General features: G+C 38.5%; 3 protein-coding genes across 8 annotated transcripts in view; 2 read left to right on the top strand and 1 right to left on the bottom strand.

Annotated features, from left to right (window-relative positions):
• Positions 1-24,217, bottom strand: part of LOC129727459 (uncharacterized) — a 175,778-nt gene that overhangs the window by 57,628 nt on the left and 93,933 nt on the right. The window lies entirely within an intron of this gene.
• On the top strand, positions 8,293-9,732 carry LOC129727461 (uncharacterized). Its single transcript, XM_055685320.1, has 2 exons — positions 8,293-8,722; positions 8,815-9,732. Exons 1-2 carry the CDS (start codon positions 8,345-8,347, stop codon positions 9,445-9,447), a joined length of 1,011 nt encoding a protein of 336 aa, XP_055541295.1. The 5' UTR covers positions 8,293-8,344; the 3' UTR covers positions 9,448-9,732.
• Positions 12,691-13,785, top strand: LOC129727462 (uncharacterized). The gene is made up of 2 exons (XM_055685322.1): positions 12,691-12,835; positions 12,901-13,785. Exons 1-2 carry the CDS (start codon positions 12,791-12,793, stop codon positions 13,714-13,716), a joined length of 861 nt encoding a protein of 286 aa, XP_055541297.1. The 5' UTR covers positions 12,691-12,790; the 3' UTR covers positions 13,717-13,785.

Here is a 24,217-nt window from a genome sequence, read left to right as displayed (position 1 = left end):
ATTATGGCGGTTGAACACTTCCGAGGTTACTTGGAAGGTTATCATTTTCGACTTGTCACTGATTCATCAGCCATTACCTGGATACTGAAGACCAAATGGAAAACCAGTTCGCGCCTGAGTCGGTGGAGTTTGGAACTACAACTCTACGACATGTCCATTGAGCACCGGAAAGGTAAGGTCCATGTCGTTCCGGATGCCTTATCCCGGGCTGTAGCAGCCATTTCGGCATTGTCCACTCCAGACTGGTATTGTTCCATGAAGTCTAAAGTTTCAGATAGTCCTGATGATTACCCTGACTTTAAAGTTGAAGATGGTAAACTTTTCAATTACGTGGCCTCGAAAAGTGTACCATTCGACTCTCGGTTTAGTTGGAAATTGGTCCCAACCCCCCGAGTGTCGAGAAGAAATCGTGCAGCGTACTCACGATGAATTGCTTCATGTGGGATACGATAAAACGATTCACGAGGTTCAAAAACGCTATTTTTGGCCTCGTATGGAACCAGCAGTTCGCGAATATGTTCACCAATGTGGGACCTGCAAAGAGATAAAAGCACCATTTACCTCAGTCCAACCAGAAATGGGTCAGTCACGCAAAACCGGTGCACCGTGGCAGATGATTTCGGTGGACTACATAGGCCCACTTCCTCGAAGCAAACGGAGCAATCAACACTTGCTAGTCGTCCTCGACGTCTTCAGCAAGTACGTAATGTTGACCCCCGTTCGCGAAATTTGCAGCGCCTCACTTTGTGCGACCCTTCGCGAACAATGGTTCAACCGCCATGGAAGTCCGGAAATCCTGTTGAGCGATAATGGTTCGACGTTCATCTCTAGAGAATTCAGCCGATTCCTAAAATAAACAAATGTTACACATTGGCTGAATTCGAGATATCATTCGCAGGCTAATCCGGTAGAACGAACGAATCGTTCTATAAATACGGCAATCCGCGCGTACGCCCGCACGGACCAGCGCAACTGGGATGCCCGCATTTCTGATGTGGAACGCATTCTAAATACCACGGTTCATTCTTCTACCGGGTTTAGTCCTCATTTCTTCGTCCATGATTGCGAAATGGCATCAGGGGATGACTACTCCAGGATTTCCGGGGAGGGTGATCTAAAATCAAGACAGGACCAATTAGAGACAATTCGGGGTATTGTGGTTAAAAATCTTAGTAAGGCCTCAGAGGGTGCTCGACAGCAATACAACGGGCGACATCGCAACTTGCAAAGCCATTCGCCGTCGGTCAAATTGTTTACCGACGAAACATGAAGTTGTCGAACGCTCTCGAGCCTTATAACGCTAAAATTGGACCACAATACTTACCGGCGAAAGTTCTCGCCAAAAAGGGGTCTTCGTCCTACGAGCTGGTTGATCCTACCGGAAAAAAATCTTGGTGTCTGGCCAGCAAATCTTCTCAAACCAGCATAAACTGGTACAATTTTGTACCGGCGGCCTGCCTTTAAACGGATTGTTTATTTGGGAACAATTAAAAGGCGACCGCCGGATTACATTTGGACTGTCGGTCCATTTATGCGTTGCTCTACCTTCTTCTAGTGAATAGTAAAAAGGGAGACTTACACTGCTGTTAGAAGGTTCTTCATTACCTTCGTTAAAGTTTTGCGTGCTTCGCACTAGTGGTGGAGTAATAAATCGTTCTGCTGAAGTTTTGTTTTCTGTTCCAGAATCAGTCGTGACGGTGTAAATTTTAATTTTTTGCCGGAATAGAATTCCGCGCCTTTTGGAAAACCCCCACGCACTGGCATTTGGAAACAGAAGGCAAACAACCGAAAACACATTACTTCACCTTGTTCGGTGCCATTGATTTAGTTTTCACCCCTCTTCAGCGGGGATTTTTTACAAATTATTGCCTTGTTTGGGCGTTTCTTCATCGCACAAAACACTTTTCCCCTCTTCTATGGGGATAAACACGCACGCGCAACGTATTTTCGCCGCGAGAAACCGTCGCGGAAACCTGAAAAATCGCGAAAACCGGAATGTGAACGGCGAGTTTCCATTCCGGTTTGTTTTCATAAAATACTCATTGATCATTCCGCATAGGAATGACGTCATCGCCGGTTGACGTCTCCAAACGATGCCGTGCTGCCAGAAACGATAAGATGGATTCGGATTAGAAACTGATCGTTTGTGGTAAGGCAATGTAATGTATGTACGGTGCGGCCGAATGTGGATATGTATGAATGTGCGTCATCGGAACCGAATGTTCTGTATTCGGAGTCTTGCATAATACTGAGGTTTCAGATTTTAACCACCAGGGTGATAAAATTGAATTCCTTAGAATATATTTTTATTATTTACCGCATTATGCGAGAGACATTCTTTGGTCCCTCTCAAACGTCTCAGTGTGGGAGATGCTTTTGAGATGAACAGGGAAAGAAAGACATGGTCCAGAATGTTGACGATGACGTGGATGGGTGCCAGACGGAGTGTGTGAATGTGCGATTGGATATGCATGAGTGAACGAATAAAATTTGGTGTGGTTGAATGAGATACAATGTTCTAGAGTCAATTCAAAAGGTGAGTCGAATTGCAAAAAGCGATTGGAATGAAAGGGTATGTATGAAAGAGAGAATAGAATGAGTGGTTCGGAAATTAACTCTAGCTCAGGTATCGAGTGTTGGCACCGTAAGAACACGAAAGTTGGACAGTCGATAAAAAAAACCGACAACGGTTCCCTTGTAAGTCTGAACCGTACAAAATTAGTACTGGGACTTGAAGTATTTTGGGAAGATGAGTTGTCTTGAAGGATGGATTAGAATTGGCTTTCAAGTTCAGGCCTTGATTGGGTCAGATGATAGCTGACTGCTTCTCGCTTTGCGAATGCTTTCAGAATTAGCACTTCACACCAAGACCAAACAATTTCAACGATTCGGAACTCCGGTCGATTAGTTTTTGGAATTGTTTGCTTGTAAATTACGGAAGGGATGATAGGGATAGCCGATTTTGTATATATTTATTTATTTATTTGTTTATTTATTAATTTATTTATTCATTAACTTATTCATTTCCCGTTTATTATTGTTATTGGTGTTAGGTGTTAGGTTAGTAAAGAAAAAAATTGTTGTCAATTTTTTTTTCACTCGGTGTGGGCGAGATTGTAACCTGCGCGGTTGCAATTTCAGCATCGAGTGGAAATTTACCTAATTTTGGGTATTACCGCGGGAAAGTGTATGAGTAAAAATTACCCTCATTTAGACACTCCCGCAAGAGCGTGTACCCACCATGACAACTGTCACCACTTGCGCTGAATATCGTTCACATAAGTTTGTTTATTTTCGTTTATATTCGTTCGTTTTTTCGTTTGTGAACGATATTGTCGCGTTAGTTAGGTTCGATAATTTTTTTGTCATGTTTGTGGAAGAATTGTTAGGGATAGATAGGCCGGTATTTTCCTCTAGCTGCGAAAAAGTGGTGCTGAATCCAGTTTCGGCGAGTATGTTGTGGTCGGCAGCCATCGCGGGATGAGCAGTTTAGCCTCGACCACGGTAGGACATACACGTCGCGTGTTGTTATTGTTTTTTTCAGTGCGCGTTTTACTGTTTTTTTTTACAGTTTTGTTCGTTTGATTTGTGTCCTGTGAAGCAAAGGTTGTTCCGCTTCTACGTCATAAGACCAGCGAAGGTTGTTCCGCTGGCCCGTGAGTGCGAGTGCTACAGGTGTTTTGCTCGCCGGATAGGGTAAGCTGCGCTATTGGCTACCCCCAGCTAAGTGCCAAGGAGCAGAAGAACACCACCCGCCGAGGATTGTCGCAGCAGCTGGGAGTCCGGGAGCTGCAGAAGCAGCTGTAAAGCCGCCCTAGACGACCATTCCGGAAATCACCACCAACGACAGCTAAGGGAAAATCCGCAATAAACGCGATAAGTTTTGTTTTGTTTATTTTGTTTGTTTTTTTCTTTAGTGTTCTAGGAAAAGACCGAAATCCGATGGAGGTACACGCCGCCCTGTAAGGGTCTGCCGGGTAAATTAAAATACGCAACCTGAAGAGTAGCTAGCTGCCATCTGCAGTTAGCTATTTTATTAGTGTGTAGGGTAACCCCCACTAATAACCATGAGCTCGTACAACACTACAGCGAACCCAGTATTCAAAAGGTGGCCAAAGCCGGACGAATACGCTGGACAGGGCACGTTGCAAGAGTGCCAGACAACTACCCTGCGAAGATGGTGTTTGCCGCGAATCCGACAGGAAGAAAACGACCAAGGGCGCAGCGAGCAAGATGAGTAGACCAGGTGGAGCGAGATCTAGCGGAGAATACACGGTGTCCCAGGGATTGGAGAGCTGAAGCCAATAACCGAGTAAAATGGAGAACCTTTGTTCATCAGGCTATGTCGTGAAATATTACGCTATAATCAACAAAGCCAGTTGTCAACTAGGTTCTGTTCTGAATATGGCGAACGACTCCATTGACCCCATCTGCTTACGTGCTCAGATCAGATACCCAAATTCGCTTGGTCGTTTAGTCACCATATGAAGCAAATCCAGAATCAAACCTGTTCAACATAAATTTATCCGTCGTGCGCTAAGAAGACTTCTATGGCGCTGGAGTCCCGTCGAGATATCAACCAAGCTGTGTTTGGCGCTGAAATACTACACGGAGATCGAGAGTTCCAGTTTGCTGGATCGCATGAAATTATATGCTCCAGAACGAGTACTGCGTCCACGACAACTTATTCTGCCTGAATCGGGGAACACCATATACGGTAATACCGATCCAGTCAACACTATACGGAGACGTCTTCAAGAAGGCTACCACGTCTTCTATTTTAATGTTTCATGAGTCAGTTTTTGACATCGCTTGCGAACTGTGTTTTGACATGGGACTACGTCTTTGTTTTCTATACTGGGATGCATTTTGTGAAAAAAGGAAATAACACTGGCAAATGTTGTGTCAGATTTAAAACGATAATAACAGCATAATCACATGATGGATATCAATAACCAATATTTTTTTGGATAGATAAAATGTTGAACAATGTTTAATACGCTAGTTATTACTATTATTTGATTGCTCAGCGCTGAAAACTGATAAAAAGTGCCAAGGGCAAATTTACGCGAACAAGACCATTCACATGCGAGCATTGCTAGCACAGACAACATGGATAAACACCAACCATTCCCTATGATATTCTCTTTATCAATATCAAAATAAAAACGGACAGAGTCTCCCCGTCCTCATAAGGCCGATTCATGTTTGCTTCCATGAACTTAGATTAATTTGATGTCTTGAAAGTAAAAGTTTTTCGAAAACTGAAACAACCCTTTCTTCTTGAATAATTTCTAAATCTGCTGTTAGAACGTGATAAAAACTGATGTCTTGAAAGAAACATGTTGGTGAAAAAACAACACTACCGTACAGTGTATGTGGAGCAGAGCGCCGCAGGTCTCTCTATGATTGCAGCGGTGCACTTACATTCGTACATTTTAGCGGTACACTTCAGTTTGTACTACAGCGGTATTATTCGTATAGCAGCGATACACTTCTATCCGTACATTTCTATACGTGTACAATTGGGGAAAACTGCATTGCTGCTGATGATGATAGTTGAAAGTTTATCTCATGAATATAATTACCATAAATTACCCAACAGAAATTGTACATTTCTCCAACAATTATGAGGTATAAGTAATTTTATTTCATTCCAGTTTCGATATTCAAATTTATAGAAGTTTAAGAACCGACGAATGCTTGTGAATTTTTTGTCCATTGACTAAGATTTATTCAAAGTCTTTTTAAAATTTGAACATTCTTAGATGATTTTTTATTTGTAACTTGACAAATGAGCCGTTGCGGAACAGAGTGGTCTATGTGCCAGCGAGCGAATTGTTCAGGAGAAGCAATTTTCGAAAAATATCTGAATAAAATTCTGCTAAACAGCTTCTTTCAAACAAAATGTTCTAATATAGAGGTGATGAAGAGGTTTAACATTGGGATACATAAAATTAAAAGTTTCTTTGCGAAATCGGTGATTTTATCTCACCAATGTACATAGACCACTCTGACTTCATATACAGGGGATAGTCAAAATAAGTAGGATAGGCAAAATTTTGATGAAATTTGAAATGCTATAAATTTGCTAAACGTTATTCGATTTTAATAATTCGAACACCATTGAACTGGAAAACATTTGAAGTTTCATTTTCTGACCCCAGATCTGGCCTAGGTCACCGGATATAGGAAATATTCCTGAGTTCCGGTAGGCATGTCAAACCTGCTAATTTTTGGATGGATTTGGTAATGGGTTACCTGATAAAAATGCTCATTTGCATCATTGGCATAGATGACAAAATCATTTCTGAAGCGAATGGTTCATCAAGATCCGGAATCGGCCAAGAACTCATCGAGAAATGGCTATTTTTCATCCGGAAGTCCTCAGAGGAACCTTTAGTAGGGAACATTTACGTTTTTGCACCAGATATAGCGTGTTAAACCTCTATCTTCAGGATTTTTTATCAGGAATCTTTTAAAAGACATATATCTGAATATAGGCTGCATTGGCCACTTCCGGAACGACCTGGAGGCCCCAAAGGAACCCGTAGTGGGAGAATTCACATTTCTGCATCAAAATATAGCATGCGACACCTCTATCTTCAGGATTTTTCATCAGGAGTCATCCAAAAGACAAGTGGCCAATGCAGCCTATATTTGGAAATATTTTTTTTGTATGATTCCTGATGAAAAATCCTGAAGATAGAAGTGTCGCACGCTTTATTTGATGCAATAATGTAAATGTCCCCATTTCCGGGTTCCTACGGGGTATCCGGATCATCCCGGGAGTGGCCAACGTAATCTGTATTCATAAATATGTTTTCTTGATGGTTCCTGATGAAAAGTCTTGAAACTAGAAGTGTCGCACGCTTTATTTGATGCAAAAATGTAAATGTCCCAATTCCGGGTTCCTCCGGGGAATCTGGATCGATCCGGGAGTGGCCAACGTAATCTGTATTTAAAAAATATGTCTTTTGGATGATTCCTGATGAAAAATCCTGAAGATAGAGGTGTCGCATGCTATATTTTGATGCAGAAATGTGAATTCTCCCACTACGGGTTCCTTCGGGGCCTCCAGGTCGTTCCGGAAGTGGCCAATGCAGCCTATATTCAGATATCTGTCTTTTAAAAGATTCCTGTTAAAAAATCCTTAAGATAGAGGTGTAACACGCTATATTTGGTGCAAAAAGGTAAATGTCCCCTACTAAAGGTTCCTCTGAAGACTTCCGGATGAAAAATAGCCATTTCTTGATGAGTTCTTGGCCGATTCAGGATCTTGATGAACCATTCGCTTCAAAAATGATTTTGTCATCTATGCCTATGACATGCCTACCGGAACTCAGGAATATTTCCTAAATCCGGTGACCTAGGCCAGATCTGGGGTCAGAAAATGAAACTTCAAAAGTTTTCCAGTTCAATGGTGTTCGAATTATTAAAATCGAATAACGTTTAGCAAAGCTATAGCATTTCAAATTTCATCAAAATTTTGCCTATCCTACTTATTTTGACTATCCCCTGTATATTTTACTGGAATCCTCGTATCGTTTCGGAACAGAGTGGTCTATGTACATAAACAGAAATAAAAATGACGTTAACTCGTATAAAATGGCTAGTGTCACATGTTATATGATGTACATGGCATGTCACATGTAACATGTGACGTGTAACATTACATGTAGCACAACATGTTACATATTACATGATATTTGACATGTTACATTTTCCGTGTAACATGTTACAAATCACGTGTAACATGTTACAGGACAAATGACAAATTACATATCACATGTAACATGTTACATGTCACATATTACGTGACGGTATTACCTCGATATATGTACATTAGGACGGTTCGATTTGTAGGGGATCAAAAAATCGCTTAGGCACATATGATTTTCGGATTCTAGGGATCAAAATAAGATACTTTGCTCAAAAAACACTACCTCTAAAATCAATTCTGATGTCCCTTGTACTAATGTGTAGGTACCCAAAAGGTCAAATTTCAAAAAATCCTGTTTTGACCCATTTAGAGTGCCCCAATCGAGTCCAAATGTATGACCGACCCCCACTAACTTTGGAGGGCCGACCCACCCATGCCCCCTAGGGGGTCTCCCATACAAAAATATCAAAAAATATCAAAAAATCACCATTTTTGGCACTTTATATGACAAAAATCAGTGAAATGGCTATTATTTTTCCGCACAAATGAAGTTTCTAGGAAAAAAATGTTTTTTTTTTGTTTTTGGATTTTTGTTTTCTCCGTTTAATAGCGTTTTCATTCAACGGCAGAAAAGATGATACTTATACGAGAGAAAAAATTGATGGTAAGTATCATAGTAGGATGGTAAAAGAACCTCACCTTGTTATTTTGAGAGAACCGAATTCTCGATTGATTGGTTACGCAAGACTGGTAGAGGAAAGTGCTGAATACAAAACAACAAAATTGAATGAATTTTTCAACGATAAAAACATATCTCTGGATGCATTGATTGGCATATGCACTGACGGTGAGCCAACAAACACTGGCACACACGGTGGAATTATACGAAGATTCGAATTGCTGCTAAAAAGACCATTGCATTGGTTTGTTTGCCTTCTACACTTCAACGAACTTCCGTTTCGACATTTGTTTGGGGTTTTGGATAAATCATCCACCACTGGACCAACATCAACAACCGGGAAACTAAGCAAGCAAATTGAAAATTCTGAAGCTCTTCCGGTAAGTCATTGCTATCACTCATTTATTATAATTTTCTAACATTTTGAATGGTGAAATCATAATAAATTTATTTAATTATTATATATTTTTAGGTGGTGAGCGACTTTCAGAGAATTGCGTTGGAAAATAAGCCTCCTGTTGCAGAACAGCACGAATATTCCACCGATTCGCAGTACTTATACGACATGGCACATGCAATTTCTAATGGCGTGGTTTCTGTGGATCTGGCTAACATAAAACCAGGGAAAATTGTACATTCTCGCTGGCTCACCAAGGCCGCTAGATTATTACGATTATATGTGACAATGAAAAAACCACCTAAAAATTTAAGAATTCTGGTTGAATTTATAATTAAGGTTTATGTGCCAATGTATTTTAATATCAAGTATTACAGCTCTGTCGTGTACGGTAGTGTATTATTTTTCAAGTACATTACTTGGGCACAATTTCTGGAGCCAAATTTACGCACTGTTGTCAATCATGTAATTAAGAATAATCCATATTTTGCACATTCGGAAAATATCTTGCTATCAATGTTGTTTGATGATAGGAAAGAGGTGCGCGACTCTGCTATCAAGAAAATTTTACGATATCGAGACAATGTTGAAGACCCATCGGAACTTAGAGAATATAAAAAACCAGATATAAACTTCCATTGCTTCGATTACACGAAAATGATCGATTTGACTGATAAAAATAACGTATTTGAACCACCATTCACGTGAATCATTCCGTATGAAACATTGATAGCATATTTAAATGAAGATGATTCACCATTTACTGATCCGCATATTCCATTACATATACAAGGAACGGAACAACACGTTCAACTGCTAGCTAGCGTTTCCAAACGAGTAATATCGGAAAATGTAGAGGCTGTTATGGAGGCGACATTAGAGAGCCGTGCGAAATTGCCCAGTGTTGAAACCAAAAAAGACTTCAAACAATAATTTTTTAGTTTCTTTCCTATGTTCTGATCGAATAAATTTTTAAAGAGAAAACAAAAATCCAAAAACAGAAAAAAAAAACATTTTTTTCCTAGAAACTTCATTTGTGCGGAAAAATAATAGCCATTTTACTCATTTCCATTCATTTTTTGTCATATAAAGTGCCAAAAATGGTGATTTTTTGATATTTTTTTATATTTTTGTATGGGAGACCCCCTAGGGGGGTCCCAGGGGGGTAACACTAGCATGGGTGGGTCAGCCCTCCAAAGTTAGTGGGGGTCGGTCATACATTTGGACTCGATTGGGTCACTCTAAATGGGTCAAAACAGGATTTTTTGAAATTTGACCTTTTGGGTACCTACACGTTAGTACAAGGGACATCAGAATTCATTTTAGAGGTATGGTTTCTTGAGAAAAGTATCTTATTTTGATCCCTAAAATCCGAAAATCATATGTGCCTAAGCGATTTTTAAATCCCACCCTAATGTACATAGACCACTCTGTTCCGAAACAGTATGGTCATTGTTTCGGACGAAATTTCAACATGAAATAAATCAGCTTTAAAGTTCGATTTTTTTAAATTTTTCTAGTCTCCTAACTTTAGCTTCTTGAGTAGATGCGGTTTATGTAAAAAATTCATTTTTGAAAAAAAATGGTCTTTAGACCACTCTGTTCCGCAACGGTTCAAATAATATACGGATACGCAGCTGTCCTCGTAAAATACAGTGAATGTAGGGTGAAATAGGGGCTTGATGAGCACCCTAACTTCGTTGCTGATTTAAGCATGGAAAACGACAAAAATTTTAAGCTGTCTTCAGTGCAAAACTTGCATTAACTATCTATGATTAGAGATACACTATTCACAAACTGAAAAGTTTATCGTAGAATGGTGAAAAACACAAATTAGATTCATGCATCAAAAACTAGCAATCAGTCGATGTGTGGGGCACAATGAGCACCCCACTGGGGCATAATGAGCACCCACGGGGTATAATGAGCACTCTTTTGGAACATATCTTGAAACTGTGTAGAAGTACAACTAATGGGCCAAAGTTTGTCGCGAGATGCCGTGATACTTAGCGGCTTGTTTCGTGAATGTCCCGTCGCCCCTTATGGTGGTCAATTCTGCCTACATTCCCTTTTTCTGACCGATTCGGTCTCAAAGATTTTCTAATATATGTTCGCACCATCACTGTAAACAAACACTGACTATGGAAACAGACAAACTCGCAAGTCTACTGAATTTCAGGTAAGTTTATGTGACTAGGTGTGCTCATTTCACCCCACCTGAAGGTGACCATTTCACCCCTACCGAATTAGTTGAAGTTAACATGAGATTTCAATACTAATTATAGCTTAAAATCAAAACTTCAATGATGGTGAAATTTGGGGTACGACCCATACGTCATATTTATATGTTTACATACTTGATTGAGCCATTTAAACGTCCATAATAATCCGCAATAATAATAAATTTTCCAACATCTGGGAACCAAGTCGATTTTTTAATATATTTCCATATTTTTAACAGACCACTTTTGTTCTACATGAATAGATACTGTAGTAACTACGGAAGAGTTCCACATACCATATTGTGTTAGAAAATGCGTAGTTTCGCATTAAAGAGGGGTGCTCATTTCGCCCCGTGTGCTCATTATGCCTCTAATCCCCCTAAATGTTAGCAGAAGAAAAAAAAAACCAGGCACGCAAAAGAACAAAAATAAATCTTTTTGAACTTCAACTTCGTTGTAACTGTTGATGGCTACGCTTTTTTCCTGGAACTTATTGATAGTTTTGTTCAACATATCTTCTTATGTTTGCCTATTAGTGAACCTATCTAATGGCTTCATACTATTTTTGAAGTTAGATCCATATAATAAATTTGATTCAATAAGAGTTAAATAAAACAAAGTTATTCATTATGTTAACGTAAGTATTATTGGATTTGGTTTTTGAGAAAATAGAGTTAATTCCGATACAGACACATTCTTGTTGCTTTTTAACTCTGGACTCTGTAACTCTTGTAACAAAAAATCCCTCTTATTATTGTGTTTGGTCCCACGTCACCATTTCATACAACCCTAAGGCTGTATACCTGGTAGTATTCAACTTTGGGCTAGTTTCAAATTTAGAAAATCTATAACGAGCGTCTTAGCAGAGTGATTGAGATCAATCAAAGAAATAGTTATCGGTTTCCGTTATACTCTACTAAATTTAGTAGAGTATAACGGAAACCGATAGCTATTTCTTTGATTGAACTAGTTTCAAAGTTACATCATTAAGACCACCATCTCAGATGAAATTTAAAACAAACAAATAAGTAAATATATAAAAAAAAAGATCCACAATTGTGAGCAAGGTTAACAAAATTGTCTCAATAACGGGTCACTTCTCTTAATGCACCGATCAAGACTATTAAGTTTCACTTTCTTTTAGTGACACTTGAACCGCCTAAACAAAGGTTCAACTGTTTAAAGAAATGTAGTTTGTTCAAATGTGAAATCAATGCGTTTCGTTAATTGGGAAAAGTGATAAAAAAGTTATAGCTCGAGACTGTTTCTCCCTTTGTCAATCAAGGTCTATCAATTTGAACAAACAAAAAAATTATTATACTTTTTCACTTTTTTCAATCACTCATCTAAACGACCTCGTGCAACTAGTGGCCTGATTACGGCAAGAATTGCTCACAGGAAATAACTGAGCCCAAACAGAAAATTTTATCAAAATTATAAAGAAAACAGTAAATCGGCTAGTACAATCATTGATAACCCTTAGCAATAAATTTTAACACAATGAACCAAAAATTCCAGACGGGAATGACATAAAATGTTGTATTCAATGAAAAGAAAGCTTAACTACGATGACCACTACCATTCATAAATGCACTTCAATGTCAATCGTCAACGGATACTGAGCATTTTCGATGATTTACGACGACACAAATATTTCCCGTTTGTGTTAATCGAATTGAACGAGATTAGCTAGATTAAATTACGAACGCAGATAAAGTTTGGCGCGTGATAAAACCGACCCGCCGAAAACAATGTTCATATAAAATCGCTGGTCAAACAGGTTGAATTGTCATTGGCATCACAGGCATTCAAGAAAAGCAGTAACAGCGATGAAGTCCCTTTTGATTGTCACCCTGCTGTTTGCAGTAGTTAGCGTAAGTTGGGAAATTACACAACCTACACTATCGACTTAATTAACAATATTTTTTTCCTCTTTCAGATAACTCTTGCAGATCGACCCAAAACAAAAGCTGTACTTGAACAAGTAAATCATCTACGTCCCCGTTACAGAGAAATTCAGGACTTCGTAATTGAAACCCTTAGTGATGCTCGTTTGAACACATCGGCAAAGATTAATATCTTCCATCAGGATATTTTGCTAGTCAAGGAAACCTTTGTATTGGATGCCATTCTAAAGGAAGATGAATTGCTCTATCAGATTGATAATCAACCAGCAGAAATAGATCGATCATGCTTAGCCTTTGTTCAAGCTTTGGCCGAAAGTATCATCAACCTGGCTGGCACTGCATTCGCCAACTGCATCGCCGATGCCAGCACTGTTTTGAACGAAGAGGTCGCTAAATTTTATGCCCTTCTACAGCAAGATGAAACCGATTTTGTGGGCATTGGATTGTTGGATGCATTCGTGGGTGAGAACATTTTCAATGGACCGGACAATATTCTGCAAAAACTCGCTGACAAATCTAAGCATCTCGAAGAAGACCCGTTGTACCTGTTTGACGAAATGTATGCAGCCGTTAGATCATTCGGCAGCATTCTGGATGGGTTAGAGGCCAACTACGTCGTTTGTATGACGGAAAGCGAACAACGTATGAAAGGAGGCTTCGCGCTGAGCCAGGATCATATGGCAATGACATGTCGTGCCGTTGAAATTGGAGGAGGAATCACGACACAAGCACCGGAACCAGAACCCGAACCAGAACCCGAGCCAGAGCCAGAGCCCGAACCAGAGGAAGAACACTTACCAATTGAACAGGCAGTGAAGCGTGAGTTCCGCAAACGATTTGGGCTGTAATTTGGAATGACCAGCATTGAGTGACCTTTGATATTTTAAGTAAAGCAAATAAATTATGATTTATGCATATTTTGTGTTGTTTATTCATTAGTCACCGTCAAACGACGATTAGATATCAGAATCTCTATCGAAAAGATAATAGACACCGTTTTGATAACGAAATTGGAATAACTTGGTTTGTTGTGGAGAAAATGCTTTTGTGATGAATACTATAATTTTCGGGATCGGAATAGATTGGTTTTTATTATACATTCATCGGCGAATGTTTGCCTATCTTCATGCCTTAGGAAGATGTTTCAAATTATTTCGCATGACACACAACCCAACGGAAAAATTGCTGAAGGAATGAATTCGAATGAAACTTTGCACACATGTTTGGTTAATTGAACTTACTGTTTTCCAGTATTTCCCAAATGGCGTATGCATTATATCATTAATTTTGCCTAAGTCATTGTGTTGGCTCCACCTCCAGTCCAACACGAGACAGGGATGCTGGGCTTGCGTGAGCAGCCTAACCAGAATTAGCGCTCGCGCTCGAAGCAATTTCTATCAATTTTTTCCCGCCGTGCACCACGCCGAATGCCTTGCAACCCAATCCGTCCTTTGGATGGTTGGAGTTAATAAAACACTGTCTTGAAACTACGCGGTTACTTAAAACAAACGCACTATATTTTTCCTTCCGATTAAACAGCAAATTTGTGTATTAAATTATTCTATATTTCTATGAGTTAATTTCCAGTTGAATATAATTGTAACTCCTGGGCGGTCTTCCTGAACCGCTCTTGGTGAAGATCGAAATGGGAGTGATGACTGCTGCTGATTCGAAAGTGGGCCAAGGTGAAGTGAGTCCAAGTGGCGATGTTTTACTCCCGAAGTGATCGTTGCGCCTCCCGATTGATCCCGATACCGATCCTCCTCGATTGGCAAATCAGCAGTCTCGCTCTCACGGTAGTGATAAGGGCTCACCACCACTTATCAGTAGCCGGTTCGGTTGACGCTAACGATGATGATGATGATGATGGTTGGTGTGTGGTTTGCTGCTGTGACCGTCTTCAGTTCCCGTGTGCCGCTTGCTTTCGGATAGAGTGGCGGAGAGACAATTCCGCTTATTTTCGGATATGTATATAGTGGACTGTATAGTTGACTCCAACCAGGGATGAAGTGTGGGGTGAACCTGGTTGATTACCAACACATTGTACCTTCGAAACCTTAAACAGTGCGTAAAAAGTGGGTTCATCAGAATCTTCACGTACAGCTTGCGCGTTCGTTGTCTGGTGGACTAGTTTTGCTTACGTCACGATTTGGAGTCATCACCTTTTTGTAAGTCCACAATCCAAACGTTCTCCAAACACTTATTAGGGTTTTTGATCCTGGTTCGAACCATGCCAAAATTAATCCTGGTTCGAACTATTACGAAAAATCCCGAATAATCATATCAAATTTAGTTATTTTAGATTAGAACGATTGTATAATATGCTTTCAATATCTGTCTTAGCATAGGATTTTTTTACATATTAAAAATTACAGCCTTAAGTTCAATTATTTACAATTAAAAAAGCATTGAATTTGGCTTTGGTTGTTCATATAGTTGACTCCAACCAGGGATGAAGTGTGGGGTGAACCTGGTTGATTACCAACACATTGTACCTTCGAAACCTTAAACAGTGCGTAAAAAGTGGGTTCATCAGAATCTTCACGTACAGCTTGCGCGTTCGTTGTCTGGTGGACTAGTTTTGCTTACGTCACGATTTGGAGTCATCACCTTTTTGTAAGTCCACAATCCAAACGTTCTCCAAACACTTATTAGGGTTTTTGATCCTGGTTCGAACCATGCCAAAATTAATCCTGGTTCGAACTATTACGAAAAATCCCGAATAATCATATCAAATTTAGTTATTTTAGATTAGAACGATTGTATAATATGCTTTCAATATCTGTCTTAGCATAGGATTTTTTTTACATATTAAAAATTACAGCCTTAAGTTCAATTATTTACAATTAAAAAAGCATTGAATTTGGCTTTGGTTGTTCATATACGACCTGGTTCGAGTCTCGGCTTGGGAGAGACTGTTAGTGTCAGTAGGATCGTAGCGCTAGCCCCGCAATTGTCTTGTACACTAAACAGTCGACTACGAAGTCTGTGTATAACAAACAGAAGGTCAAGTTCCGAATCGGAATGTAGCACCAAGGCTTTGGTTTGCTTTTTATTATTCCATTCCTGTAACATTTTTTCAATTGAAAGGTTAGTTAAAATAAATTTTAAACAAAAATATGACTGTATATTTTTGATCCTGCTTCGAACTACCGATGATCGTGGTTCGAACTAGCAAGCTTCCTTATACCACAGCTAGAGTCGCTACGCATTTTTAGTCAAAGTCATATTTTAGTCAAAGCAGTCCAAATATTTAAAAACTTTTTGATAATTAGTATGCTATTAGGGGATATCCATATCTTTCAGTATTTCCGGAGTGATTTGCGATAAGGGCGCAACTGGCGAAAGAAAAACATTGGGGAATATCAGTTTGAAAATTTGCAAGTACAATTTCAAATCGTAATTTCAAAGGAAGTGACTAACATTAACATCAATACCAAAAATCGACGTAAAATAAACCTGGATTATAGATTCCTAACAATACTACATTAAATTTGTGCGTTTATGGCTTAAATCTGCGCTTTTCTTCTAACTTTTTCCTAATGAGGCTTAAAGCATTCTGACAACGAGATTCGCCCACCTCTAATTCACCTTAAAGCATTCTGACAACGAGATACGCCCATCTTTCTTTCGCCTTGTTTTTATTTTTTCTTCAGTTGCGCCCCTTTAAATGCGTCTTTATTTTGAAAACAAAAGTTGATCCGCCCTTTACTGTCGCCTGTTTACGAAATATTTCGCAAATATGCCCGTTGCTTCAAAACAATGTAAAGGGCCTAGTTCCAAAGTATCTTTTGTTTTGGGTAAACTTTTTTATCGCCCTTTACTAAAAACTTGATTTAAATAATTTTATCGATTTATACAAAAGAAAGGATTCTTGCCATGAATTGTGTGAGTCTTTTCGAAACCAATGGTGTAGTAAAACGATTTGTTTACATTTTGTTAGTTGCGTCCTAAACGCGAATCACTCCGGATTTGTTTGAGTCATTGAAAGAATATCGCATATTTGGAGGAGTAAAAAAAACTTTTGCACGATTCAATCAGTAGTTCGAACCAAAATCATATAAATGGTTCAAACTACAATCAGCATAGTTCGAACCTGGATCATTATTTCTGTGTCATTAAATATCGAAAAGTAAATCATTCAGGCATTGAAATACAGTTTTGAGTACTACAATATAATCGTTATAAGTGTGTTTTGACATTAGAAATCAATTTTGATACATAACTGCCATCATTTATTAGAAACGTTGAGATCAACCCAAGTGTATCATGAAAAACGCTGAAACTAGTTCGAACCAGGATCAAACACCCTACGTTGGTGATGGTTGATTTGGCCACATTCAATAAATATTTCCTCGTTTATTCACAACTGGGTTTGGTGTTCCGCTGCACTAAAATATGTCTAAAATAGTATACCTCTATCGGTATCAGTGTGTATGTGTGTAACGAAGATAGAAAATAATAGAAGATGGTATCCAAGACATTACCGCATAACATAGGACTATAGTATTTTTTATCACTACCAGCGACAAAGTTATTTTTGAAGATTAACAAAAGAAAATCAGAGATAGATTCACTATCTTGCGAAATGTAAATCTTATGATAGAAGTTAAACAACTAAAATCATATTTCAAACCATTCTGGAAGCTTTCGGAGGTTCTTAAGGAATCTTCAAAGAAAATTCCAGCCCACGAAGATGGTGACCGCATTTTTCTTACGATTGAACAAAAAGCTCAAAACTTGCTCAGCAGTTCGAGAGTTTTCATAACTTCAATTTGAACGTGATGAGAGTGAAAATGAAGTATCACAAAAGTTTGATGAGATCACCACTCATGAACTTCTTTTGAAGAGGCACTGGAAACAACTTGAATGAAATACGATCTATTAATAAGACCTTCGAAAATATGAAAGCACCAGCAGATGATGAGATTTTTCATATCTCCATCAGAAGACTTCCCGAAAGTTTCATGAATTTGTTAGTAGAAATTTTCAACAAATACTTTGAGTTACCATAATTTCCCGCAAAATGAAAAAATACCAAAGTCACTCCAATTGTTCAACTTGAAAAAAAAACCAGCTGAAGCAACAAGTTATCGATCAATTAGTTTACTCTCTTCTATAAGCAAACTTTTTGAAAGAATAATTCATAATAGAATGATAACACATATTAAAGAGAATTTAATTTTATATTAAATATATAATTTTTTTAAAAGTAACTAACATGATTCTAACTAATAAACCTGAAAGCTACTCCACAGGAGCTGCTCTTCTAGACATAAAAAAGGCATTCGACAGAGTTCGACATAAAGGTTTAATAGCTAAAATGTTCAACTTTCGTTTTCTTATTCGCATAACAAAAATGATACAAAGATATTTGACTGACCGCACTCTTCAGGTTAACTACTCGAAAGGTAAATTATATAGATTGCCTGTTAGAGCTGGTGTACCTGAAGGAAGTATCTTGGGCCCAAGCTTTTTGATTCACCACCAGGATGTACGAAATCTCTTTTTGTGACGACACAAGCATTTCCTTATAAGGAATAATCACAATAACACTAACAGCGACGTTTAGGCGAGAGGAAGAAAAAAAATTTAGGACCAAAAATACTGACACCGGCAAATTTCATTCAATTTATCCTCATTTTTAATTGCCATTTGTAGATGACACTGGATGATTCTAGTTCTTTTTTTTTTCACATACAAACGATCATACACTCACGCCACCGTCACACGCACAACAGTGTGCTGTTAGTAGTGGCCAAACGACTGATAGCGAACGCGCCAGATCCGGATAGAATCACTAACATCCCAAGTAACACACAAAACATGTTAGAAAATAGATTACAACGAAAGTAGTCATATAAGCGTACTACAAGCGCAATTAAAAACTTGTGTTATTATATTGTGTTTGAAGTTGTTTTTCATCAGTAATACAACCGCATTTCGAAAACAAGCTCATTTTTTCTGGTTTTGGAGATGTTTTTTAATAACATGAGTTCAAGAATAACAATCACTATCACTTGGTCTTTTCGTAAGACATTACACCATCTAATAACAACATTACGTACCTGTAAAATGCTTTTCCTCAGTACAACAATCGTTGCATTCAACAATCAACTTAAAAATACTTGATCAAATTAATGTTTAAATTATATGAACGATTTCTATATTTATTCGAAGCGGGTCAAAACGTGCCATTAAAAGATAAATAAAACGCTTGCAGTGTAAGCAATATCAATTCAGTTTTTTGTTATTGTATATATAACAACGTTTACTAGTTTTGTTAGATTTTATATCCAGATAACGTTGAAACTATGCGAAAACAATTTTAATATTCAAGCAAAAAAACAACTCTTTTTGAAAGGTTGAAAATTATTTTTTGTCATCGATTAAAACTGCCACTGATAAAAGCTACTGTCGATCTAGTTGCACTGCGCCGACACAACACATTTGCGCATGCGCTGGTTAACAGTTGTCATAGCAACAGATTTGCGCATTGCCGTATCAGTACTCGAGATGTATTTTGCCACTTAATTTTATCAAGTTAGCTTGCTTTAATGCTGTTATCGGTACTTGTTCTATTAGTCTTCATGTTTTGCGCTTTTCTGGTGATAGAGATGTCTTGGAATAGGTAACGTCAACTATTCTATACCAACGTGTGTTACTTGGGATGTACGGACATGTTCAGCAATGCTGTTCAGTACGGTCCGCCGGTTTCCTCTGTTGCTCCGTCTTCTGTGGAAGCCTGCGATCGAATTGAGCGAGGGTATAGAAACACAATAAACATGTTTTTGCAACTAACCGCTGCTCTTGTTGCTTTGGGTCGAGCCAGTTCCCAGTAAATCATCCTCTTGTTGCAGTGATCAGTTATACACTACCCTTAAAAGCGTTAGGCTTCTGCCAGGCTGAATGCCAACGCAAGCGATCGGGCGAGATTCTTGCCGTAGTTAAGGGGTTATATATACTAAATGCTCAAAAAAGCAAGGCTTTTTTCATGATTTTTTCACAGGACATTTGAGATGTAAGGTATATAAATAATATATCATTGGATTGAGCAACTCTTGCAGAATAGAAAATATATTTTTATTGCTATTTTTGTTACAAAATGGCGGTTGTGCAGCGATTGCCGTGAACCGCTTTTTTCAAAAGTTGTTCCGCGGCGAGCAGTAGAAGTCGTGCCCAACTCCACCTATAACCAAAACAAAATTTTTTTCATTATCTACATAGGTGTCGCTAGTGAAGTACACATGATTATATTTTTAGAATTTTTCTTCGCAAAATGGCAACGGTTTGAAAAGAAAAGTTCTGTTTCGACAAAAAAAAATCGACATTGATTGTTTATAACTTTAGTTGTTGTTAATCAATCGCTTAAATCGTGTGTACTTCACTAGATAATCTAATGAAGAAGCTACAGTTAAAATTTCAAGTCAATCGGATTTTGGTCAACTTCTTAATACTTGAATCGAATACTTATCCGGCGGAACGAGGGGTTTCTTTTCTTAGCGGTGACAGAGTTGACGAAAGTCAAAACCGTTCGCAATGATAAAACCTCTTATTCCGGTGAGACGTACTGGAGTAGACCAGTCGCTGCGGAATGCTCATTGATTAATTCTGTCGCTTTATTGAAAATCATTCGCTTTTATAGGCAAATGCAATTGCCAAAATATTTAATTCTATGTGTTACATGTGCGGCCAGCTTGGGCCCCTACTGGAGAACAGCTGGAGAGACGAGCATTAAAATTGCAACGCTGCATTTTGCGTGCTGTATGAATCAGGCACCAAACGTTGCGGTACACCCAGCAAGGCATGGTAGCGAGTGTGCTGTACAGTGCTCTGATCAATCCTTTTTTCTACCGAACACAAAAATATCAGTCATTCAATTTCATCTTAGGCTAATGACATACTGAGGCGTCAAATGAAGCGAAGCAAGAAGCGTCGCAAAGGCGTCCGAGCTACTTCTTCGAACGTCTATATGAAACGCTCAAACCGGTCATACTCGAGCGGCAACGACGCGTCGGTAGAGGCGGCGAAACAGAACAAGCAGTGTTTTGACGCGCGTATACTTACGCGGTAATATTGTCGATTGCGGGAGAAATTATCTCGCAAGATGCATGCAAAACGCCGTAGAAGTGCGCGGGTATAACCAATCATGTTGGTGTCTTCTACAAAAAGTGCGCAAATCCAATTTCCGCACTTTTTGTAGAAGATATTACTGCGATTGGACGTACCCGCGCACTTCTACAAGAATTTTTCGCGAGAAAATTTGTCGCAATCAACAATACCTTGTTCAAACTAAATCTTTCATCGCCAGGTGCTTTATATTTGTTTTATTTTGGTTTGGTAATTGAAAAAAAGCAAATAGAATACATTTTCGTTTAGAAAATGTTAAAATGTTTATAAAAAGTTAGTGCAGTAATACCATGTCAGATTAAACCTGATATCGCCAGGTGCTTTATATTTCGCTTTATTTTGGTCTTAAATCTTAAAAAAAGAAAAAGAGGTCATTTTTCGGATAGAAAATATTATCGGGAAAAATGATTTACCGTGCTCGAAGAAGCAAACAAATCTTCATTGGACGCATTCATATTTCCTCTAAACAAAACCGGTGCTGGAATCTAGGAATATGACAACACAACGCATTTGCGACGCTCGCTCCAGTATGTCATAGGAAGCTTCACCCAACGCTTCTGTTTATTCCGCTTGTTATACGCTCAACGCTTCGCTTCATTTGACGCCTCAGTATGTCAGTAGCCTTAGACTTTCAGTAAGCAACGGAACTTACTTGCGCGGGTCAGTGGTTTGAATCGAAATTTGTTTGCTTATGGTTTACGGTGCCGTACAAAAGAGTTGGTATACGACAGGATGTAAACTTTTTCAGTTCTACTGCTCGCCGATTTTTAAAACATGGTTTTGAGAAAAACGCGTTTAATGTTTCAAAATGCTATAAATCTTAAGAATCGCAATAACCAAGCCCCTAATAATTTGTTTAACCTTCAGTCAGCTATCCCTGCGTCGTAATTTATTTTCGGGTTTTATTTTCCACTTCTTTTATTTTGTCATCTGATGTATGGCTGCGCCTAGCCTCTTTCGCGCCTCATGCGATGCTCAGCGACTTTGACACAGTTGGCGCCCGATCCCACGCAAAACTCAAACTTGTCACTCATATTTAAGTACTTTTGAATATAACTCACAGTTAAAAAGTATAGAAAAACTCAAACAAAGAATGTACACAACGAGAACGGCTGATCGACTAAACAAAGGGAAATTGTGAGTAAACACGTTCTGTAGAGACGCTATAACGGTCGAAATTTGATGAAGAGACCTCCATACTTCAAATTTGAAACACGATAACGATCGTAGGTAACTTCTGCTAGTTTACAAAGCCTCGAAATAAAAAGAAAAACGAGCATCGCCAAGTTAAACGAAAAATGTGATTTTGGAGTATAAACATTGAAAAATTGATTTGAACGAACTTTGAGTTTAGATCTGTACTTGGGCGATGTAGATTTTGATTCTTGGATAGTTTTAGCATGATTTAGACCAATAAAAATAAATGGCGTTAAATAAACAGCCATAAGTAGAGCTGTTCATTAACTTACGGCAAAAATCTCGCTCGATCGCTCGCGATGGCGTTCAGCCAGGCAGAGGCCTTAAAGTTCCATATGGCTTTTCGGCAAATTTATGTTCATGCTGTCAATGTATCTATTTTTTCAAATTTTCGTATGCCTTGATGAAATTTGAGACTTTGTTTTGAAAAATACTGGAAAAATACCAAACCTTGCCTATCTCATATTGAAAATAAAGGCATATCGAATCCATCCTAAGTATGTATTCAATTGTCTTCTTAAAACAACTTTTTTTATTTGTTATCAGTTAAAAGAAAAGTGTTTACATAAAAATATCATTGACTTGAATAAATTAAAACACAGCTCATGTTTGCAAGCTTCAATTAAAACTAAGCTAGAGACATTAAAACTGTTTAAAACTTATGTGTATTTTCGAGGAAAATGGAAAGCTAAAGTGAAATTTTTTTGACAACTTTTTCCAGAAATCACTCTAGCATCTAGAATGAGTGGAATTAAAGTATTCGGTCTGCATCAATGGCTCGTGTACACTTTAGGAATTTCATTGTAGACTCTATGTTATACTAGCTTTCATTTATCAGCTGTTACATCAGTTACTCTTTGGTTGTAGTCCCATGTTACTCTTTGGTTGCAGTCCCATGAAACCAAATCTCTATATCTCTAATTGTATGATCCAAAAAAGTTCGATTGGCATAAATTGTTCACATGACAGACACAATAAGAGAAAATAATAAATTCCTTTGCCGTCTTGAAATGCATAAAGACTGACATTTTGTATATAGAGAAAAAAGGCAAACGAGACCCATCATTTGAAATGTGTGCCAAAGCTATTTACCCTTGAAAATCTCACCAGTACACTAAGGTCCCTTTTTACGCGGGTTTCTTTACGCTGCTTTTTTACGCGGATTCCGGAATTCACGCGGTATTTTTTTGCGCGACTTTCGGTTTCTCTTCACTCGAATTGCAGAATTAACGAGGGTTTTTTTTACGCGGATTCCGGAATTTAGGCGGTTTTTTTTACGCGGCACGTATCCCCCGCATAAAAAGCGACTTAAGTGTATCGAATAGGATTTAAATAAAAAGGCCAAGAAGTTTATAGAAACATACAGAAGACAGATACGAGATATAGTGATAAAGACTAATATCGATAAAAACTGTGAAATTTTATTTTAAAGTTTAATTACACGTGACTTATGTTTGTAATACATTTTATTACACATTGACCGAATTATTCTTATTCAACAGAACTTCTCACACAAATGATGCTCAGCTGGTTCGCCATCAAATCGATGCTAGTCTGTAGCAACAGCTCCGCTTGGTTCATGCACCCAATATATTTTCGATCGAATGGCATTTAGTTCCTTCACTAACGCGTCCTTCGCTTGGTCGAATTCGGCAGTAATTGAGTCGGGATTGAATGGTAATGCGGAAATTTTCTTGTTCAGCTTTTCGATGATTTTCTCCGGTGTATAGAAAACGTTATCACCGCGAAACACGTCCAGCAGTCGAAGCTTAGCTATTCCCGCTTCCTGTATTCCTAGATTCTGGTAGTAATTGGCCGCGAGTGCGTCGGAAGCCTCATCCACACTGTTGATACAGTTAGTGAACCCAACACCCACCAGATTCATGCTCATATCGAGACTAGTGTTTAGAAAGCTTAAGCAGGTTTGAGTCTCAAGTACAGTATTATTGCCGATTCGATTTTGCAACCCAGTTTCCTTTTCGATCGCTTCCAAAACATAAGATTCCTTGGTCGAAATAATTT

The sequence above is a fragment of the Wyeomyia smithii genome, chromosome 3 (genome assembly GCF_029784165.1).
Source record: "Wyeomyia smithii strain HCP4-BCI-WySm-NY-G18 chromosome 3, ASM2978416v1, whole genome shotgun sequence".
Lineage (NCBI taxonomy): Eukaryota > Metazoa > Arthropoda > Insecta > Diptera > Culicidae > Wyeomyia > Wyeomyia smithii.
This window is presented reverse-complemented; position numbering and strand designations above follow the sequence as displayed.

What these genes read in the sequence shown, in the direction of transcription:
- LOC129727461 (XM_055685320.1), top strand. Translation starts at nt 8,345, where the DNA reads ATGGTAAAAGAACCTCACCTTGTTATTTTGAGAGAACCGAATTCTCGA. An exon ending in AAAATTCTGAAGCTCTTCCG is followed by an intron (nt 8,723 to 8,814) that starts GTAAGTCATTGC and finishes ATATATTTTTAG; the next exon opens with GTGGTGAGCGACTTTCAGAG.
- LOC129727462 (XM_055685322.1), top strand. Translation starts at nt 12,791, where the DNA reads ATGAAGTCCCTTTTGATTGTCACCCTGCTGTTTGCAGTAGTTAGC. An exon ending in TGCTGTTTGCAGTAGTTAGC is followed by an intron (nt 12,836 to 12,900) that starts GTAAGTTGGGAA and finishes TTCCTCTTTCAG; the next exon opens with ATAACTCTTGCAGATCGACC.